This window comes from Panulirus ornatus, chromosome 36 (genome assembly GCF_036320965.1).
Source record: "Panulirus ornatus isolate Po-2019 chromosome 36, ASM3632096v1, whole genome shotgun sequence".
NCBI lineage: Eukaryota > Metazoa > Arthropoda > Malacostraca > Decapoda > Palinuridae > Panulirus > Panulirus ornatus.
This window is the reverse complement of record NC_092259.1, coordinates 14,045,680-14,067,321: the sequence shown is the minus strand read 5'-3', so window position 1 is coordinate 14,067,321 and position 21,642 is coordinate 14,045,680. Positions and strand designations below refer to the sequence as shown.

The 21,642-nt window shown below is 42.6% G+C and overlaps 1 protein-coding gene across 1 annotated transcript in view; it reads left to right on the top strand.

Moving 5' to 3' along the window:
- Window positions 1–21,642, top strand: part of Parp1 (Poly-(ADP-ribose) polymerase) — a 497,767-nt gene that overhangs the window by 435,279 nt on the left and 40,846 nt on the right. The window contains exons 12-13 of the mRNA XM_071683522.1: window positions 4,842–4,890; window positions 11,300–11,406. Of these exons, the coding sequence (XP_071539623.1) occupies window positions 4,842–4,890; window positions 11,300–11,406 (156 nt within the window). The remainder of the gene's footprint in view (window positions 1–4,841; window positions 4,891–11,299; window positions 11,407–21,642) is intronic.

Genomic DNA, 21,642 nt, shown 5'->3' with positions numbered 1-21,642 from the left:
GGAACAATATGGTATACCGGGTTGTCGTGCTGTCACTGGATTGAACCAGGGCACGTGAAGCGTCTGGGCTAAACTAACTGGAAAGTTTTGTGGGGCCTGGATATGGAAAGAGAGCTGTGGTTTCGGTGCATTACACATGACAGCTAGAGACTGAGTGTGAACGAATGTGGCCTTTGTTGTCTTTTCCTAGCGCTACCTCACATGCACGCGGGGGAGAGGGGTGCCATTTCATGTGTGGTGGGGTGACGACGGCAATGGATGAAGGCAGCAAGTGGGGATGTGTACACGTGTATATATGTATATGTCTGCATATGCATATGTATGTATACGTTGAAATGTATAGGTACGTACATGTGCATGTGTGAGCGTGTATATATATATATACACGTGTATGTGGGTGGGTTGGGCCATTCTTTCGTCTGTTTCCTTACACTACCTCGCTAACACGGGAGACAGCAACTAAGTATAATAATGATAATAAAAAAAAGCAGTTATTCATATAAAGCTGTTACTACACTTTCACTAGAAATTTAAGAGAGGAAGCAAAAAATCCTGCTGCTGCATTGCATATCTGGCAGAGTAGAGAGAGCTATGCAACTTCAAAAGTATGCACATGTTGATAGTGAAATGAATTCCAAATCCTTCATTGTCACCATGAGGGAGAGTACTTTATTAAAATATTTCATTGCTGATACAATTTTTTTTTTTCATTTTTGCATTTACTGCCACATAGGGGGAAGGCCACAAAATTAACCGGCTGCAGTGAATAGCTTAATGCTGGTATGTGTCATTTAGTAGCAACATGCTTTCTGCTTCAAACAAATAAACACTGCAGGATTGACTCAGGAGCACTCAAGACTGTCTCTTGTCCTGGAAGAAAAGGAGAGACTACAGCTTCAAAAAACTTATGTTACAAATAACAGGAGGGAAGAAATTTCACAGGCACTGCTGAGAATAGTATTTCTTTCTTTCTTTATTTTTTCCCTGCAGTCTTCCGCATTAGCGAGGTAGCACAAGGAAACAGACAAAAGAATGGCCCAACCCACCCACATACACATGTATATACATACACGTCCACACAAGACAAAAGAATGGCCCAACCCACCCACATACACATGTATATACATACACGTCCACACACGCAAATATACATACCTATACATCTCAACGTATACATACGTATATGCACACAGACATACATATATACACATGTACATAATTCATACTGTCTGCCTTTATTCATTCCCATCGCCACCCCGCCACACATGAAATAACAACCCCCTCCCCCTGCATGAGCGCAAGGTAACGCTAGGAAAAGACAACAAAGGCCACATTCGTTCACACTCAGTCTCTAGCTGTTATGTAATAATGCACTGAAACCACAGTTCCCTTTCCATATCCAGGCCCCACAGAACTTTCCATGGTTTACCCCAGACGCTTCACATGCCCTGGTTCAATCCATTGACAGCACGTCAACCCCGGTATACCACGTCATTCCAATTCACTCTATTCCTTGCACGCCTTTCACCCTCCTGCATGTTGAGGTCCCGATCACTCAAAATCTTTTTCACTCCATCTTTCCACCTCCAATTTGGTCTCCCACTTCTCCTCGTTCCCTCCACCTTTGACATATATATCCTCTTTGTCAATCTTTCCTCACTCACTCTCTCCATGTGACCAAACCATTTCAAAACACCCTCTTCTGCTCTCTCAACCACACTCTTTTTATTACCACACATCTCTCTTACCCTTTCATTACTTACTCAATCAAATCACCTCACACCACATATTGTCCTCAAACATCTCATTTCCAGCACATCCACCCTCCTCAACACAACTCTATCTATAGCCCATGCCTCGCAACCATATAACATTGTTGGAACCACTACTCCTTCTAACATATCCATTTTTGCTTTCCGAGATAATGTTCTCAACTTCCACACATTCTTCAACGCTCCCAGAACTTTCGCCCCTCCCCCACCCTATGATTCACTTCCGCTTCCATGGTACCATCTGCTGCCAAATCCACTCCCAGATATCTAAAACACTTTACTTCCTCCAGTTTTTCTCCATTCAAACTTACCTCCCAGTTGACTTGTCCCTCAACCCTACTGTACCTACTAACCTTGCTCTTGTTCACATTTACTCTCAGCTTTCTTCTTTCACATACTTTATCAAACTCAGTCACCAGCTTCTGCAGTTTCTCACACGAATCACCCACCAGCGCTGTATCATCAGCGAACAACAACTGACTCACTTCCCAAGCTCTCTCATCCACAACAGACTGCAAACTTGCCCCTCTTTCCAAAACTCTTGCATTCACCTCCCTAACAACCCCATCCATAAACAAATTAAACAACCATGGAGACATCACACACCCCTGCCGCAAACCTACATTCACTGAGAACCAATCTCTTTCCTCTCTTCCTACACATACACATGCCTTACATCTTTGATAAAAACTTTTCACTGCTTCTAACAACTTGCCTCCCACACCATATATTCTTAATACCTTCCACAGAGCATCTCTATCAACTCTGTCAGATGCCTTCTCCAGATCCATAAATGCTACATACAAATCCATTTGCTTTTCTAAGTATTTCTCACATACATTCTTCAAAGCAAACACCTGATCCACACATCCTCTACCACTTCTGAAACCACACTGCTTTTCCCCAATCTGATGCTCTGTACATGCCTTCACCCTCTCAATCAATACCCTCCCATTTAATTTCCCAGGAATACTCAACAAACTTTTTTTTTTTTTTTTTTATACTAATCGCCATTTCCCGCATTAGCGAGGTAGCGTTAAGAACAGAGGATGAGGACTGGGCCTTTGAGGGAATATCCTCACCTGGCCCCTTTCTCTGTTTCTTCTTTTGGAAAAAAAAAAAAATGAGGGGAGGATTTCCAGCCTCCCGCTCCCTTCCCTTTTAGTCGCCTTCTACGACACGCAGGGAATACGTGGGAAGTATTCTTTCTCCCCTATCCCCTAATTTGAGCACTCACTTTTATCCCCTTTGCCTTTGTATAATGGCACTATGTAAGCATTCCGCCAATCCTCAGGCACCTCACCATGAGTCATACATACATTAAATAACCTTACCAACCAGTCAACAATACAGTCACCCCCTTTTTTAATAAATTCCACTGCAATACCATCCAAACCCGCTGCCTTGCCAACTTTCATCTTCCGCAAAGCTTTTACTACCTCTTCTCTGTTTACCAAATCATTTTCCCTAACCCTTTCACTTTGCACACCATCTCCACCAAAACACCCTGTATCTGCCACTCTATCATCAAACACATTCAACAAACCTTCAAAATACTCACTCCATCTCCTTCTCACATCACCACTACTCGTTATCACCTCCCCATTAGCCCGTTATCGTCTCCCCATTAGCCCCCTTCACAGAAGTTCCCATTTGTTCCCTTGTCTTACGCACTTTATTTACCTCCTTCCAAAGCATCTTTTTATTCTCCCTAAAATTTAATGATACTCTCTCACCCCAACTCTCATTTGCCCTCTTTTTCACCTCTTGCACCTTTCTCTTGACCTCCTGCCTCTTTCTTTTATACATCTCCCAGTCATTTGCATTATTTCCTTGCAAAAATCATCCAAATGCCACTCTCTTCTCTTTCTCTAATAATCTTACTTCTTCATCCCACCACTCTACCCTTTCTAATCTGCCCACCTCCCACAGTTCTCATGCCACAAGCATCTTTTGTGCAAGGCATCACTGCTTCCCTAAATACATCCCATCCCTCCCCCACTCCCCTTACGTCCTTTGTTCTCACCTTTTTCCATTCTGTACTCAGTCTCTCTTGGTACTTCCTCACACAAGTCTCCTTCCCAAGCTCATACTCTTACCACTCTCTTCAACCCAACATTCTCTCTTCTTTTCTGAAAACCTTTACAAATCTTCACCTTCGCCTCCACAAGATAATGATCAGACATTGCTCCAGTTGCACCTCTCAACACATTAACATCCAAAAGTCTCTCTTTCGCGTGCCTATCAATTAACACGTAATCCAATAATGCTCTCTGGCCATCTCTCCTACTTACATAAGTATACTTATGTATATCTCTCTTTTTAAACCAGGTATTCCCAATGGATGTTCCTCTCATATTCCAGTGGATGTTCCTCTCATAAATGCTATAATGGCAAGCAATTGCTATAGCATTAGATCTGTGCTCAAATTCTATCACTATCATGAACGTTTCCTCCAAGGGTAATGTTTTTCATGTCATCTTGGCAAGCTCTCTTGTATTAGGAGGATTTGCTGGTCACTTAGGCATATTGGTGAATGGTTCAAGTGTAGAAAAATGTGGATGGCAAATAATTCTTCCTCACTCTTTGAATGCTAGTAGAAAACTGAAGTGGTGGGCAGAGTGGCACACATAGCATTGGCACCCTTTGGCATGTGGCCAACTGGGCTTGCATGGTATTGTGAGGACACTTGTTATATTGAAAAGATGGGATTAATTTAGGTGCTTGCACTGTCATTATCATTCTATCAAATCATGCAATACCCCAACACTACTGCACCATCCATGTTGCCATCCTTTGGATCTTCTGTATTAGCTCATTATGCTTCTTTAGGTGCTGTAACCAAACTTAAGAAGCATATTCTAGTTTTAGCATTACCCCAATATAGAGAAAAGTATTAAACTTTTTCAGTATTTTCAGCAATATGTGATACAGAAACTTTGTAAGAGAAAAATATGTTGAATCATTTTTAATTCTTTTCTCATTTTATAGTTGATAGCTACCATTTAAGGGTTAAAACTGTGATTATTTGCACAGTTCAGATTCATTTGATACTGATTTTTTTTTCAGCCCCAGGATAGAATTCACTCCAAGAAACCCTCAACAAAGTCAAAGTTTGGTAAGCTGGATTTAGTTTCCCTGTCATAGACTACTGGAAGGTTAAACTTGATAGGCATTTGATATATTCATAGACATTTTTTATTCTCAGTAATTTCTTTTGGTAAAATGTAAGTGAAAAAGCTAAATTTGAACCATAGATATTTAAATTTTGTTTTAACCTCACATTATTGAGAACATTATTTTCTTCCATTCAGCAGCATTGTGTCAGAAGTAGAGGGAACAAGGAGAATGGGTAGAACAAATTGGAAATGGAAAGATGGAGTGAAAAAAGATTTTGAATGATTGGGGCCTGAACATGCAGGAAGGTGAAAGGCTTGCTTGGAATTGAGTGAATTGGAACTATGTGGTGTATCGGGGTCAATGTACTGTCACTGGACTGAACCAGGGCATGTGAAATGTCTGGAGTAAACTATGGAAAGGTCTGTGGGGCCTGGATGGTGGATAGGTTGCTGTGGATTCGGTGCATTACATATGGCAGCTCGTGTATGGATGGTAGCAGATGTGGCCTTAATTCATAAGTTCCCTGGTGTTATGTTTCTGACGCAGGGGTGGTGGTCGGGTGTGGGGAAGAAGACGTGAATGTTTATGTGATTTTTCCTTTTTGCATTTGTGCTATTTCCTGTGGAGGCAGGGTGGCATTGGGAATGGATGATGGTGAGGAAGTACGAATGCATACATGTGTGTATATGCTCGTTTATGTTTATTTATATATATGTATGTTTGCATACTTATATATGTATGTATGTGTATGTGAGCAGATATGCCTTTCTTCATATGCCTCTTGGTGCTACCTCACTAATGTGGGAAATGGTGATCAATATGAAAAAAGAGATTAATGTGTGTAAAAGAAAGACTTTTGGATTTAAATGTGCTGAGAGGGTCATCTAATCACTATCTTGTGGAGGTAAGGGTGAATATTTATAGAGGTTTTCGAAAAAGAGGAACCATTTTTGGGAGAAGGGAATAGTGAGAGTGAGTAAACTTGGAAAGGAGACTTGTGTGAAGAAATATCAGCAGAGACTGGCAAAAGGTGAGAGCAATTGAAGTGAGGGGGAGTGGATGAGGAGTGGGAGGTATTTAGGGAAACAATGATGGCATGGGCAAGAGATGCATGTCGCATGTGCAACGTGGGAGGTGGGCAGATTAGAAAGGGTAGTAAGTGGTGGGATGAAAAACAAAAGTTGCTAGTGAAAGAGAAAAGAGAGACATTTGGATGGCACTTAAAGGGAGGAAAGAGTGCAAATGATTGGGAGATATATAAGAGAAAGTAGGCAGAGGTCAGGGGGAAATGCAAGGGTTCAAAAAGAGGGCAAATGAGAATTGGCATGAGAGAACTTCATTAAAATTTAGGGAGAATGATAATATGTTTTGGAAGGAGGTAAATAATGTATGAAGAGACCAAATGGGAACATTATTGAAGGGGGCGAAAGGGGAAGTGATAACAGGTAATGATGAAGTGGGTAGGAGATGGAGTAAGTATTTTGAAGGATTGTTAAATGTGGCAGGTGTTTTGGCTGGGGTGGTATGCGAAATGGAGAGTAGTTTGGTGACGAGAGAAGAGGTGGTGAAAACCTTGCACAAAATGAAATATGGCAAGGTGGCTGATGTGGATGGTACTGTAGATGAATTTACTAAGGGGGTGACAGTGTTGTTGATAAGGATATTCAGTGTATGTATGAATCATAGGGAAGTCCCCAAGGATTGGCAGAATGCATGTATAGTGCCATTGCATAAAGGCAAAGGGGAAAAAGGTAAGTTTTCAAACTAGAGGTATAAGTTGTTGAGTATATTGGTAAGTTGTATGGGAGTGTATTGACTGAGAGGGTGAATGCATGTATAGAGGAGCATCAGACTGGGGAGGAGGAGAGTGGTTTCAGATATGGTAGAGGATGTGTGGTTTTGGTGCATTACGCATGACAGCTTGCATTTGGAAGTGAGCATATGTGGTCTATCTTCATCTGTTTCCTGTCGCTACCTTCCCGACGCAGGGGTTGGCGATGCTGTTTTCTGTGGGTTGGGATTGTGCCGGGAATGGATGAAGGCGAGCAAGTATGATTATTTATAATAAATAATAAATAGATATAGATAATTATTATTATTATTATTATTATTTTTATATATTTATTTTGCTTTGTCGCTGTCTCCCGCGTTAGCGAGGTAGCACAAGGAAACAGACAAAAGAATGGCCCAACCCACCCACATACACATGTATATACATATACATCCACACACGCAAATATACATACCTATACAGCTCAACGTATACATATATATACCCACACAGACATATACATATATACACATGTACATAAATCATACTATCTGCCTTTATTCTTTCCCATTGCCACCTCACCACACATGAAATAACATCCCCCTCCCCCCTCATGTGTGCGATGTAGTGCTAGGAAAAGACAACAAAGGCCACATTCGTTCACACTTACTCTCTAGCTGTCATGTAATAATACACTGAAACCACAGCTCCCTTTCCACATCCAGGCCCCACACAACTTTCCATGGTTTACCCCAGACGCTTCACATGCCCTGGTTCAATCCATTGACAGCATGTCCACCCCGGTATACCACATCGTTCCAATTCACTCTATTCCTTGCATGCCTTTCACCCTCCTGCATGTTCAGGCCCCGATCACTCAAAATCTTTTTCACTCCATCTTTCCACCTCCAATTTGGTCTCCCACTTCTCCTCGTTCCCTCCACCTCTGACACATATATCCTCTTTGTCAATCTTTCCTCACTGATTCTCTCCATGTGACCAAACCATTTCAAAACACCCTCTTCTGCTCTCTCAATCAATATCCTTATTAATATTATTTATTATCATTATACTTGCCATTTCCCATGTCAGCAAGGTAGTGCTAGGAAACAGAAAAAAAAGACCCATCCACTCTTATACACACATATGTACATTTTTTTTTTTTCCGCTGTCTCCCGCGTGTGCGAGGTAGCGCAAGGAAACAGACGAAAGAAATGGCCCAACCCACCCCCATACACATGTATATACATACACGTCCACACACGCAAATATACATACCTACACAGCTTTCCATGGTTTACCCCAGACGCTTCACATGCCCTGATTCAATCCACTGACAGCACATCAACCCCGGTATACCACATCGATCCAATTCACTCTATTCCTTGCCCTCCTTTCACCCTCCTGCATGTTCAGGCCCTGATCACACAAAATCTTTTTCACTCCATCTTTCCACCTCCAATTTGGTCTCCCACTTCTCCTCATTCCCTCCACCTCCGACACATATATCCTCTTGGTCACTCTTTCCTCACTCATTCTCTCCATGTGCCCAAACCATTTCAAAACACCCTCTTCTGCTCTCTCAACCACGCTCTTTTTATTTCCACACATCTCTCTTACCCTTACGTTACTTACTCGATCAAACCACCTCACACCACACATTGTCCTCAAACATCTCATTTCCAGCGCATCCACCCTCCTCCGCACAACTCTATCCATAGCCCACGCCTCGCAACCATACAACATTGTTGGAACCACTATTCCTTCAAACATACCCATTTTTGCTTTCTGAGATAATGTTCTCGACTTCCACACATTCTTCAAGGCTCCCAGGATTTTCGCCCCCTCCCCCACCCTATGATCCACTTCCGCTTCCATGGTTCCATCCGCTGCCAGATCCACTCCCAGATATCTAAAACACTTTACTTCCCCCAGTTTTTCTCCATTCAAACTTACCTCCCAATTGACTTGACCCTCAACCCTACTGTACCTAATAACCTTGCTCTTATTCACATTTACTCTTAACTTTCTTCTTTCACACACTTTACCAAACTCAGTCACCAGCTTCTGCAGTTTCTCACATGAATCAGCCACCAGCACTGTATCATCAGCGAACAACAACTGACTCACTTCCCAAGCTCTCTCATCCACAACAGACTTCATACTTGCCCCTCTTTCCAAAACTCTTGCATTCACCTCCCTAACAGCCCCATCCACAAAACAAATTAAACAACCATGGAGACATCACACACCCCTGCCGCAAACCTACATTCACTGAGAACCAATCACTTTCCTCTCTTCCTACACGTACACATGCCTTACATCCTCGATAAAAACTTTTCACTGCTTCTAACAACTTGCCTCCCACACCATATATTCTTAATACCTTCCACAGAGCATCTCTATCAACTCTATCATATGCTTTCTCCAGATCCATAAATGCTACATACAAATCCATTTGCTTTTCTAAGTATTTCTCACATACATTCTTCAAAGCAAACACCTGATCCACACATCCCCTACCACTTCTGAAACCACACTGCTCTTCCCCAATCTGATGCTCTGTACATGCCTTCACCCTCTCAATCAATACCCTCCCATATAATTTACCAGGAATACTCAACAAACTTATACCTCTGAAATTTGAGCACTCACTCTTATCCCCTTTGCCTTTGTACAATGGCACTATGCACGCATTCCGCCAATCCTCAGGCACCTCACCATGAGTCATACATACATTAAATAACCTTACCAACCAGTCAATAATACAGTCACCCCCTTTTTTAATAAATTCCACTGCAATACCATCCAAACCTGCTGCCTTGCCGGCTTTCATCTTCCGCAAAGCTTTTACTACCTCTTCTCTGTTTACCAAATCATTTTCCCTAACCCTCTCACTTTGCACACCACCTCGACCATACATACATATACATACTATCATATACATATATAAATTCTTATACATATATACACATGTACCTATTCATACTTGCTCGCCCTCATCCATTCCCGGTGCCTCCCCACCCCACAGGAAACAGCATTGCCACCCCCTGCTTCAGCGAGGTAGAGCCTTGAAACAGAGGGGGAAAAGGCCACATCTGCTCACACTCAGTCTCTAGCTGTCATGTGTAATGCACCGAAACCACAGCTCCCTATCCACATCCAGGCCCACATGCATGCCTTTCACCCTTCTGCATGTTCAGGCCCCAATCACTCAAAATCTTTTTCATTCCATCCTTCCGCCTCCAATTTGGTCTCCCGCTTTTCCTTTGTCTCCACCTCTGACACATATATCCTCTTTGTCAACCATTCTTCTCTCGTTTGTTCCATATGTCCAAACCATTTCAGCATACCCTCTTCTGCTCTCTCCCCCTCCCTATGACTCACTTCTTCCACAGTTCTTTTCTCTGCCAATTCCACTCCCAGATATCTAAAACATTTCATTTCCTTCAATTTTTATCCATTCAAACTTACGTCCAAACTGACTTGTCCCTCAGCCCTGCTGAACCTAATAACCATGCTCTTATTCACATTCACTCTGAACTTTCTTCTTTCTCACACATTTCCAAACTTAGTTGCCATCTTCTGCAGCTTCTCACTCAGATCAGCCACTAGTGCTGTATCTTTGGTGAACAACCGACTCACATCCTAGGCCCTCTGCACACTTGCCCCTCTCTTGAAAACTCTTGCATTTGCCTCCCTCACCACCCTATCCATAAACAAATTTGACAACCATGGTGACATCACACACCCTTGCCACAGACCAACCTTCTTTGGGTACCAATGACTTTCCTCTCTCCTACACTTATGCATGACTTACACCTTGATAAAAACTTCTCCCTGGTTTTAGCAGCTTACCTCCCACACCATACATTCTTAAGACTTTCCACAAAGCGTCTCTATCAATCCTATCGTACGACTTCAACAGATCCATAAAGGCTGTAAACAAATCCTTCAGTGTTTTAAGTATTTCTCACACACAGTCTTCAAAGCAAAACGTAATTCACACATCCTCTACCACTTCTGAAACCACACTGCACCTCCCCAGTCTGGTGCTCTGTACATTCCTTCACCCTCTCAGTCAGTACCCTTCCATAAAATTTTCTGGGTATACTCAACAAGCCTCCAGATTTCTTTCCTCAAACATACTACCTATCTCTTCTCTCCTCTCATTTTGGATGTTTTGGTTACATCCACACACATTCAGACGTCCTGATCTGAGCCATTGAGAAGGGTGAGCACTCTCTGCTTGACTCCTTATGTTTTCTTTTTTAGAAATTGAAATACAAGAGGGGGAAGGGGGTTTGAGCCCCTTGCTCCCACCCCCTTTAGTCACCTTCTACGACACACAGGGAATAAGGAGGTAGAATTCTTTCTCCCCTACCTCAAGCAGACGCACACACACGCACACATTTGTATACCACACTAAACAGAGCACACAGAATACTAACTGGCAACCAGTACCCACAAAACCATACATGTATGTTAATTTTTTTTTAAGTACTTGTTCTTTGCAGGAGAGTTGTTCTCTAGCAGATTACAGATTTTTATATAAATTGATTTTCTAATGTATGTAGATTTAAGAGATTTGATCATGTCGTCAGGTATTGCATGATAATGACTTTTTTTTTTTCAGATTCACGCTTTATTAGAAATATGCCAGAGAAACAGAAGATGAAGCTGAAAGGTGGTGCTGTAGTAGACCCAGATTCTGGGTTGGAGAATTCTGCACACGTGTACCAGGTATTATTCAAAAGCAAAATTGTTAAATTGTCATTGTGCTGTAGTATATTAAACAAAGTATGATTGTATCTAAAGTTTTCATAATCCATGTAATTTTACAACTTGGAAATATGGTGAATATTATTACAAATAACATTTTGTGTATATTATGTCTCCCAAGGGGTTTTTGGTAAAATTAAGAGTGTACTGCAATTAGTATATGAGCATACCCCATAAGTAGGTAGTATTTGGGAGGAAAAGTGATGGCTGCATAGTGAACCAGCACGTAAGTGGTTGTCAAGTTGCACTCCACTGACCCAGGTAGCTTTCTTTTCGTTCTGCCTCACCCACACATGGACTATTGGCATTCTGTCAAGAAACATACAATCTCACCTTGTCACACATAACACTTGACAACACTAAACTCACAGAGTGTATTCTTTGTAACTCGAGAGTTTCCTGCAGTGAGCACTTTGCACTACTCCTGCCTTTTGGCTAAATGGCAAAAGCAATAGATAGAAGTATTAGGTGGGAACATTTAGGTGGTTAGTATTGTAATCTGTAAGGTAGGAGATGCTGCTACTGAGAAAAGTAAAAAAAACTTAAAATAGGGAAAAGTTGTTAAATTTCAGTACCCTGAGGGATACTCAAGTCTCACCCTGCCTTCTCATGGTGACCTTGTTAGTACTCCCCTTGACCCACAGGTATCATGGGGATCAGCGAAACCCAGAGGTGTAGGTGACAATTTCACGAAGACAGGTGGCCACTGCCTTTCAGCTTCATTGAGCATTGTCTAAGGGTCTTCAGCCCCACTACCACGCCCAACCTGTCCCAAACCTTCGAAGCAACATCCTGTACACAGATAGGTGCCCATGGACACCTGGGGCATCATCTGCTGGGACACCCTGCATGCAAGCTTGGCTCTCTGCTGTGTCCACTCCCTATTTTGCAAAGCAGTTCTCCATTGCTGGTTTATCAGATAATGTTGCCAGGTGCTGGGACACCATCTCATAACTGTTTTCCTACTGCCAGCTGTGCCGGTGACTTTTCCTCCTCTCTGAGGGGGTGGAGAGATACTGGGGATACTGGGGCATAGCCTGAGTCACGTTGCTGTTGTGCAGGCTACCTCCAACACCTATGTTGCTTCTCAACACCCATTTGGCTGCCTTTACTGCTGCTTCACCATGTCCATTGGACTGGGGGAGGGAATGGGCTGAGGAGATGCAGGCCATGATCCCCCCCCTCCCCCCCTCTTTTTTTTTTTTTTTTTTTTTTTTTTTTTTTTTTTTTTTGAGAAAGCATCCATCTCCTTGCTGTCTGGATTACTTTCTCCATACAAGGCGATTTCCTTGGGTGCACCTCATCTCCTGAAGAAGGCAAGCAGCCTTGCAATAACTTGGGATTTTCCTGTGTAGGTTTGAATCCTTCTCACTGCGCCATGTAAGAGGTGCAGTGAAAAGCAGGTAGTCCATTCTCACTTTATTATAAAAAGAGGCAACCTTTCACAGGAGAGCGGTGGCATCACCTCTATCTCAGTCTAACTCCTGCCTTCAACTGCCCAGCAAGCGTTCCCGTGCTACCGGGTACCTGCTGCCCAGCTATATTCCACACACTCAACCCAACAGTGATAGAGGAGTTAAAAGAAAGCATATGAAATTAGATGTGGCACAGAAATAGGTTACGTTCAATATAATGGACTTTTGGCATTAACGGACACCCCTTCCCCTATTAGTCTCTGAAATCAAGGGTTTACTGTATGTTGAAAAGTTATGGTGACAACACCCAGCCCTGCTTCACACCCACATGTATACCAAAACTTTTGCTTAAGTTTCTATCCTCAGTTACACATGTATTTGATACTCTATAAAAGGCCTTCACACCATCAATCAGTTGTCCCACTGCCCCATGATTTTAATACATTCCAATAAGCATTCCATTCAACTCTGCCATACACTTCCTCCAGATCCATGAAAGCTGCATACAACTTCTTACCTTCCTCCAGATCCATGAAAGCTGCATACAACTTCTTACCTTTCGCTATATACTTTTCTGGCTTTTTAACCACAGAAATCTAATCCACACATCCCTTACCATTGCTAAATCCCCCTTGATCCTCACCTATACTGCATGCAGTCACACCATCACTCTTATCAGTCAACACTCTTCCATACACTCTTCTTGGTATACTTAACACACTTTTTCCATTATAATTGCTGCTTACATCTTAGCACCTTTATCTCAGAAAAAGGAACAATAATAGCTTTCACACAGTCCACAGGCACAATCTTCTATTTGTACACTAAATTATGTATCAAATGCATCCAGTCTATCACACTTTCCCTTTCATGCTTCAGCATTTCAGCCATAATCCCATCCACTCCAGGTGCCTTTCCTACCTCTAGCCTCATTTTTGCCATTTTACCTTCATTTTTGCTATAGGCTCTTGCATTTGCATTCTCTTCCTTCCATCCTCCTTACCCATGCATGTAACAACTGCTACTTTACCTTCTTTAGCATTCATCAGTTCTTCAAAATTCTCTTTCCATCTTTCATTCACATCCTTCTTTTGATTCAGCAACTCCCTTACTTACTTCTCTCATAAACATTTCCACTTTTACATCCACCTCTATCCTTTTTCTCCTCCTTGTACAATTTCTTATGTTCCCAAAAATTGTCACTCTGTTCTAAAATCTTCTACTCTCTCTCTCTGCTTTCCAATATCAGCTTCTTAATATTCTGCTCACACATTTTATATTCTTTCCTTCCCCTTTGGTGGATTTCTATTGTTATATTCCTCTGAAGCAATTTACCCTATGCTTTTTTCTTATCTTCCATAGTATTTCTAATCTCACTTGTCCACCATGCATTTTCTTTATATTCCTATAACTCAAAGGTGTTTTGGTCGAGGTGTTGTGCAAAATGAGATGGTTAGGGAGAATGATTTGGTAAACAGAGAAGAGGTAGTAAAAGCTTTGCGGAAGATGAAAGCCAGCAAGGCAGCGGGTTTGGATGGTATTGCAATGGAATTTATTAAAAAAGGGGGTGACTGTATTGTTGACTGGTTGGTAAGGTTATTTAATGTATGTATGACTCATGGTGAGGTGCCTGAGGACTGGCGGAATGCGTGCATAGTGCCATTGTACAAAGGCAAAGGGGATAAAAGTGAGTGCTCAAATTACAGAGGGATAAGTTCGCTGAGTATTCCTGGGAAATTATACAGGAAGATATTGATTGAGATGGTGAAGGCATGTACGGAGCATCAGATTGGGGAAGAGCAGTGTGGTTTCAGAAGTGGTAGAGGATGTGTGGATCAGGTGTTTGCTTTGAAGAATGTATGTGCAAAATACTTAGAAAAGCAAATGGATTTGTCTGTAGCGTTTATGGATCTGGAGAAGGGCATATGATAGAGTTGATAGAGATGCTCTGTGGAAGGTATTAAGAATATATGGTGTGGGAGGCAAGTTGGTTGAAGCAGTGAAAAGTGTTTATCGAGGATGTAAGGCATGTGTACGTGTAGGAAGAGAGGAAAGTGATTGGTTCTCAGTGAATGTAGGTTTGCGGCAGGGGTGTGTGATGTCTCCATGGTTGTTTAATTTGTTTATGGATGGGGTTGTCAGGGAGGTAAATGCAAGAGTTTTGGAAAGAGGAGCATGTGTGCAGTCTGTAGTGGATGAGAGAGCTTGGGAAGTGAGTCAGTTGTTGTTTGCTGATGATACAGTGCTGGTGGCTGATTCGTGTGAGAAACTGTAGAAGCTGGTGACTGAGTTTGGTAAAGTGTGTGAAAGAAGAAAGCTGAGAGTAAATGTGAATAATAGCAAGGTTATTAGGTACAGTAGGGTTGAGGGACATGTCAATTGGGAGATAAGTTTGAATAGAGAAAAAATGGAGGAAGTGAAGTGTTTTAGATATCTGGGAGTGGATTTGGCAGCGAATGGAAACACGGAAGTGGAAGTGAATCATAGGGTGGGGGAGGGGGCGAAAGTTCTGGGAGCGTTGAAGAATGTGTGGAAGTCGAGAACATTATCTCGGAAAGCAAAAATGGGTATGTTTGAAGGAATAGTGGTTCCAATAATGTTATATGGTTGTGAGGCGTGGGCTGTGGATAGAGTTGTGCGGAGGAGGGTGGATGTGCTGGAAATGAGATGTTTGAGGACAATATGTGGTGTGAGGTGGTTTGATCGAGTAAGTAATAATAGGGCAAGAGAGATGTGTGGTAATAAAATGAGTGTGATTGAGTGAGCAGAAGAGGGTGTTTTGAAATGGTTTGGTCACATGGAGAGAATGAGTGAGGAAAGATTGACAAAGAGGATGTATGTGTCAGAGGTGGAGGGAACGAGGAGAAGTGGGAGACCAAATTGGAGGTGGAAAGATGCAGTGAAAAGATTTTGAGTGATCGGAGCCTGAACATGCAGGAAGGTGAAAGGCATGCAAGGAATAGAGTGAATTGGAACGATGTGGTATACTGGGGTCGATGTGCTGTCAATGGATGGAACCAGGGCATGTGAAGCGTCTGGGGTAAACCATGGAAAGTTCTGTGGGGCCCGGATGTGGAAAGGGAGCTGTGGTTTCGGTGCATCATTACATGACAGCTAGAGACTGAGTGTGAACGAATGTGGCCTTTGTTGTCTTTTCCTATGTATACGAGATATACATAAGTATACGTATGTAAGAAGGAGAGATGGCCAGAGAGCGTTATTGGATTACGTGTTAATTGATAGACGCACAAAAGAGAGACTTTTGGATGTTAATGTGCTGAGAGGTGCAACTGGAGGGATGTCTGATCATTATCTCGTGGAAGCAAAGGTGAAGATTTGTGGGGGTTTTCAGAAAAGAAGAGAGAATGTTGGGGTGAAGAGAGTGGTGAGAGTAAGTGAGCTTGGGAAGGAGACTTGTGTGAGGAAGTACCAGGAGAGACTGAGTACAGAATGGAAAAAGGTGAGAACAAAGGAGGTAAGGGGAGTGGTGGAGGAATGGGATGTATTTAGGGAAGCAGTGATGGCCTGCGCAAAAGATGCTTGTGGCATGAGAAGTGTGGGTGGTGGGTTGATTAGAAAAGGTAGTGAGTGGTGGAATGAAGAAGTAAGATTATTAGTGAAAGAGAAGAGAGAGGCATTTGAACGATTTTTGCAGGGAAAAAATGCAAATGAGAGGGAGAGGTATAAAAGAAAGAGGCAGGAGGTCAAGAGAAAGGTGCAAGAGGTGAAAAAGAGGGCAAATGAGAGTTGGGGTGAGAGAGTATCATTAAATTTCAGGAAGAATAAAAAGATGTTTTGGAAGGAGGTAAATAAAGTGCGTAAGACAAGGGAGCAAATGGGAACTTCAGTGAAGGGGGCTAATGGGGAGGTGATAACAAGTAGTGGTGATGTGAGAAGGAGATGGAGTGAGTATTTTGAAGGTTTGTTGAATGTGTTTGATGATAGAGTGGCAGATGTAGGGCGTCTTGGTTGAGGTGGTGTTCAAAGTGAGAGGGTTAGGGAAAATGATTTGGTAAATAGAGAAGAGGTAGTAAAAGCTTTACGGAAGATGAAAGCCGGTAAAGCAGCAGGTTTGGATGGCATTGCAGTGGAATTTATTAAAAAAGGGTGTGACTGTATTGTTGACTGGTTGGTAAGGTTATTTAATGTATGTATGATTCATGGTGAGGTGCCTGAGGATTGGCGGAATGCTTGCATAGTGCCATTGTACAAAGGCAAAGGGGATAAGAGTGAGTGCTCAAATTACAGAGGTATAAGTTTGTTGAGTATTCCTGGTAAATTATATGGGAGGGTATTGATTGAGAGGGTGAAGGCATGTGCAAAGCATCAGATTGGGGAAGAGCAGTGTGGTTTCAGAAGTGGTAGAGGATGTGTGGATCAGGTGTTTGCTTTGAAGAATGTATGCGAGAAATACTTAGAAAAACAAATGGATTTGTATGTAGCATTTATGGATCTGGAGAAGGCATATGATAGAGTTGATAGAGATGCTCTGTGGAAGGTATTAAGAATATATGGTGTGGGAGGCAAGTTAGTTGAAGCAGTGAAAAGTTTTTATTGAGGATGTAAGGCATGTGTACGTGTAGGAAGAGAGGAAAGTGATTGGTTCTCAGTGAATGTAGGTTTGTGGCAGGGGTGTGTGATGTCTCCATGGTTGTTTAATTTGTTTATGGATGGGGTTGTTAGGGAGATGAATGCAAGAGTTTTGGAAAGAGGGGCAAGTATGCAGTCTGTTGTGGATGAGAGAGCTTGGGAAGTGAGTCAGTTGTTGTTCGCTGATGATACAGCGCTGGTGGCTGATTCATGTAAGAAACTGCAGAAGCTGGTGACTGAGTTTGGTAAAGTGTGTGAAAGAAGAAAGTTAAGAGTAAATGTGAATAAGACCAAGGTTATTAGGTACAGTAGGGTTGAGGGTCAAGTCAATTGGGAGGTAAGTTTGAATGGAGAAAAGCTGGAGGAAGTGAAGTGTTTTAGATATCTGGGAGTGGATCTGGCAGCGGATGGAACCATGGAAGCGGAAGTGGATCATAGGGTGGGGGAGGGGGCAAAAATTCTGGGAGCCTTGGAGAATGTTTGGAAGTCGAGAACATTATCTCGGAAAGCAAAAATGGGTATGTTTGAAGGAATAGTGGTTCCAACAATGTTGTATGGTTGCGAGGCGTGGGCTATGGATAGAGTTGTGCGCAGGAGGGTGGATGTGCTGGAAATGAGATGTTTGAGGACAATATGTGGTGTGAGGTGGTTTGATCGAGTAAGTAATGTAAGGGTGAGAGAGATGTGTGGAAATAAAAAGAGTGTGGTTGAGAGAGCAGAAGAGGGTGTTTTGAAATGGTTTGGTCACATGGAGAGAATGAGTGGGGAAAGATTGACCAAGAGAATATATGTGTCAGAGGTGGAGGGAACGAGGAGGAGTGGGAGACCAAATTGGAGGTGGAAAGATGGAGTGAAAAAGATTTTGAGTGATCGGGGCCTGAACATGCAGGAGGGTGAAAGGCGTGCAAGGAATAGAGTGAATTGGAACGATGTGGTATACCGGGGTTGACGTGCTGTCAATGGATTGAACCAGGGCATGTGAAGCGTCTGGGGTAAACCATGCAAAGTGTGTGGGGCCTGGATGTGGAAAGGGAGCTGTGGTTTCGGTGCATTATTACATGACAGCTAGAGACTGAGTGTGAACGAATGGGGCCTTTGGTGTTTTTCCTAGCGCTACCTCGCACACATCAGGGGGGAGGGGGTTGTTATTCCATGTGTGGCGAGGTGGCGATGGGAACAAATAAAGGCAGACTATGAATTATGTACATATGTATATATGTATATGTCTGTGTGTGTATATATATGTGTACATTGAGATGTATAGGTATGTATATTGTGCGTGTGTGGACATGTATGTATATACATGTGTATGTGGGCGGGTTGGGCCATTCTTTCATCTGTTTCCTTGCACTACCTCGCTAATGCGGGAGACAGCGATAAATCAAAATAAATAAAAATATATTTGTGAGTAGGAGAGATGGTTAAAGGGCATTATTGGATTATGTGTTACTTGATAGGTGTGTAAAAGAGAAACTTTTGGATGTTAATGTGCTGAGAGGGGCAGGTGAAGTATGTCTGATCACTGTCTTTTAGAGGCAAAGGTGAAGATTTGTAGAGGTTTTCAGAAAAGAAGAGAAAGTGTTGAGAAGAAGAGTGGTGAGAGTAAGTGAGCTTGGGAAGAAGACTTGTATGAGGAAGTACCAGGAGAGATTGAGTGTAGAATGGCAAAAGATGAGAGCAAATGAAGTTAGGGGAGTGGGTGAAGAATGGGATGTATTTAGGGAAGGATTGATGGCATGTGCAAAAGATGCATGTTGCATGAGAAAGGTGGGAGGTGGGCAGATTAGAAAGGATAGTGAGTGGTGGGATGAAGAAGTAAAGTTGTTAGTGAAGGAGAAAAGAGAGGTATTTGGACAATACTTACAAGGAAGGAGTGCAAATGACTTGGAGATAAAAAAGAAAGTGGCAGGAGGTCAAGAGGAAGGAGCAAGGGTTGAAAAAGAGGGCAAATGAGAGTTAGGGGTGAGAGAGTATTGTTAAACTTTATGGAGAATAAGATGTTTTGGAAGGAGGTAAATAATGTGTGTAAGACAAGAGAACAAATGGGAACATCAGTGAAGGGGGGAAGTAATAACAGGTAGTGATGAAGTGAGAAGGAGATGGAGTGAGTTTTGAAGGTTTGTTGATTGTGTTTGATGATAGAGTGGCAGATGTATGATGTTTTGGTCAGGGTGGTTTGTGAAGTGAGAGGGTCAGAGAGATTGATTTGGTTAAGAGAAAAGAGGTAGTGAAAGCTTTGTGGAAGATGAAATCCAGCAAGGCAGCAGGTTTAGATGGTATTGCAGTAGAATTTAAGAAGAATGGGGGTGACTGTGTTGTTGATTGGTTGTTAAGGATATTCAAGGTATGTATGGATCATGGTGAAGTGCCTGAGGATTGGCAGAATGCATGCATAATGCCATTGTACAAAGGCAGAGGGGATAAAGGTGAGTGTTCAAACTACAGAGGCATAAGTTTGTTGAGTACTCCTTGGAAATTGTATGGGAGGGTACTGATTGAGAGAGTGAAGGCATGTACTGAGTATCAGATTGGGGAGGAGCAGTGTGGTTTCTGAGAGGATGTGGGGATCAGATGTTTGCTTTGAAGAATGTGAGTGAGAAATACTTAAAGAAACAGATGGATTTGTATGTAGCAATTATGGATCTGGAGAGGGCATATGATAGGGTTGATAGAGCTGCTTTGTAGAACGTCTTAAGAGTAAATGGTGTGGGAGGTAAGCTGCTTGAAGCAGTGAAAAGTTTTTTACCAAGGATGTAAGGCATGTGTATGAGTAGGAAGAGAGGAGAGTCATTGGTTCCCAGTGAAGGTCAGTCTGTGGCAGGGGTGTGCGATGTCCACATGGTTGTTTAATTTGTTTATGGATCGGGTGGTTAGGGAGGTAAATGCAAGAGTTTTGGTGAGAGGGGCGAGTATGCAGTCTGTTGAGAATGAGAGGGCCTGGGAAGTGAGTCAGTTGTTTGCTGATGATACAGCTCTGGTAGCTGAGTGAGAAACTGTAGGGGTTTATGACTGAGTTTTGAAAAATGTGTGAAAGGAGAAAGTTGAGAGTAAATGTGAATAAGCGCAAGGTCATTAGGTTTAGTAGAGTTGAGGGACAAGTTAACTGGGATGTAAGTTTGATTGGAAAAAAATTGGAGGAAGTGAAGTGTTTTAGATATCTGGGAGTGGACTTAGCAGCAAATGGAACCATGGACGCAGAAGTGAGTTACAGGGTGAAGGATAGGGCAAAGGTTCTGGGAGCGATGAAGAATGTGTGGAAGGAGAGGACGTTATCTCGGAAAGCAAAAATGGGTATGTTTGAAGGAATAGTAGTTCCAACAATATTATATGTTTGCAAGGCATGGGCTATAGATAGGGTTGTGCCAAGGAGGGTGGATGTGTTCGAAATGAAATGTTTGAGGACAGTATGTGGTGTGAAATGGTTTGATCGAGTAAGTAATGAAAGGGTAAGAGAGATGTGTGGAAATAAGTGTGTGGTTGAGAGAGTAGAAGAGAGTGTGTTGAAATGGTTTGGACATACGGAGAGAATGAGTGAGGAAAGATTGACAAAGAGGATGTATGTGTCAGAGGTGTAGGGAACAAGATGCAGGAGACCAAATTGGAGGTGGAAGGATGGAATGAAAAAAATTTTTTAGTGATTGGGGCCTGAACATGCAGGAGGGTGAGAGGTGTGCAAGGAATAGAGTGAATTGGAATGATGTGGTATACCAGGGTCAGTGTGCTGTCAATGGACTGAACCTGGGCATGTGAAACATCTGGGGTAAACCATGTAGCTGTGGTTTAGGTGCATTACACATGACAACTAGAGACTGAGTGTGAATGAATGTCCCCCATGCCCCCCCCCCCCCCCCCCCCCCCCCCCCCACCCCCCACCCACCCACACACACACACACACACACACACACACACACACACACACTTACTTCACCTTTACCTCCACAAGATAGTGATCAGACATCTCTCCAGCTGCCCTTCTCAGGACATTAACATCTAAAAGTCTTTCTTTTACATGCCTATCAATTAAAACATAATCCAATAATGCCCTTTGGCCATCTCTCCTCCTCACACATGTATACTTATGTACATCTCTCTTTTTAAGCCTGGGAATACCAATCACCAGTCTTTTTTCAGCATACAAATCCATAAGCTCTTCACCATTTCCAGTCACAACACTGAATATCACCCCATGTAC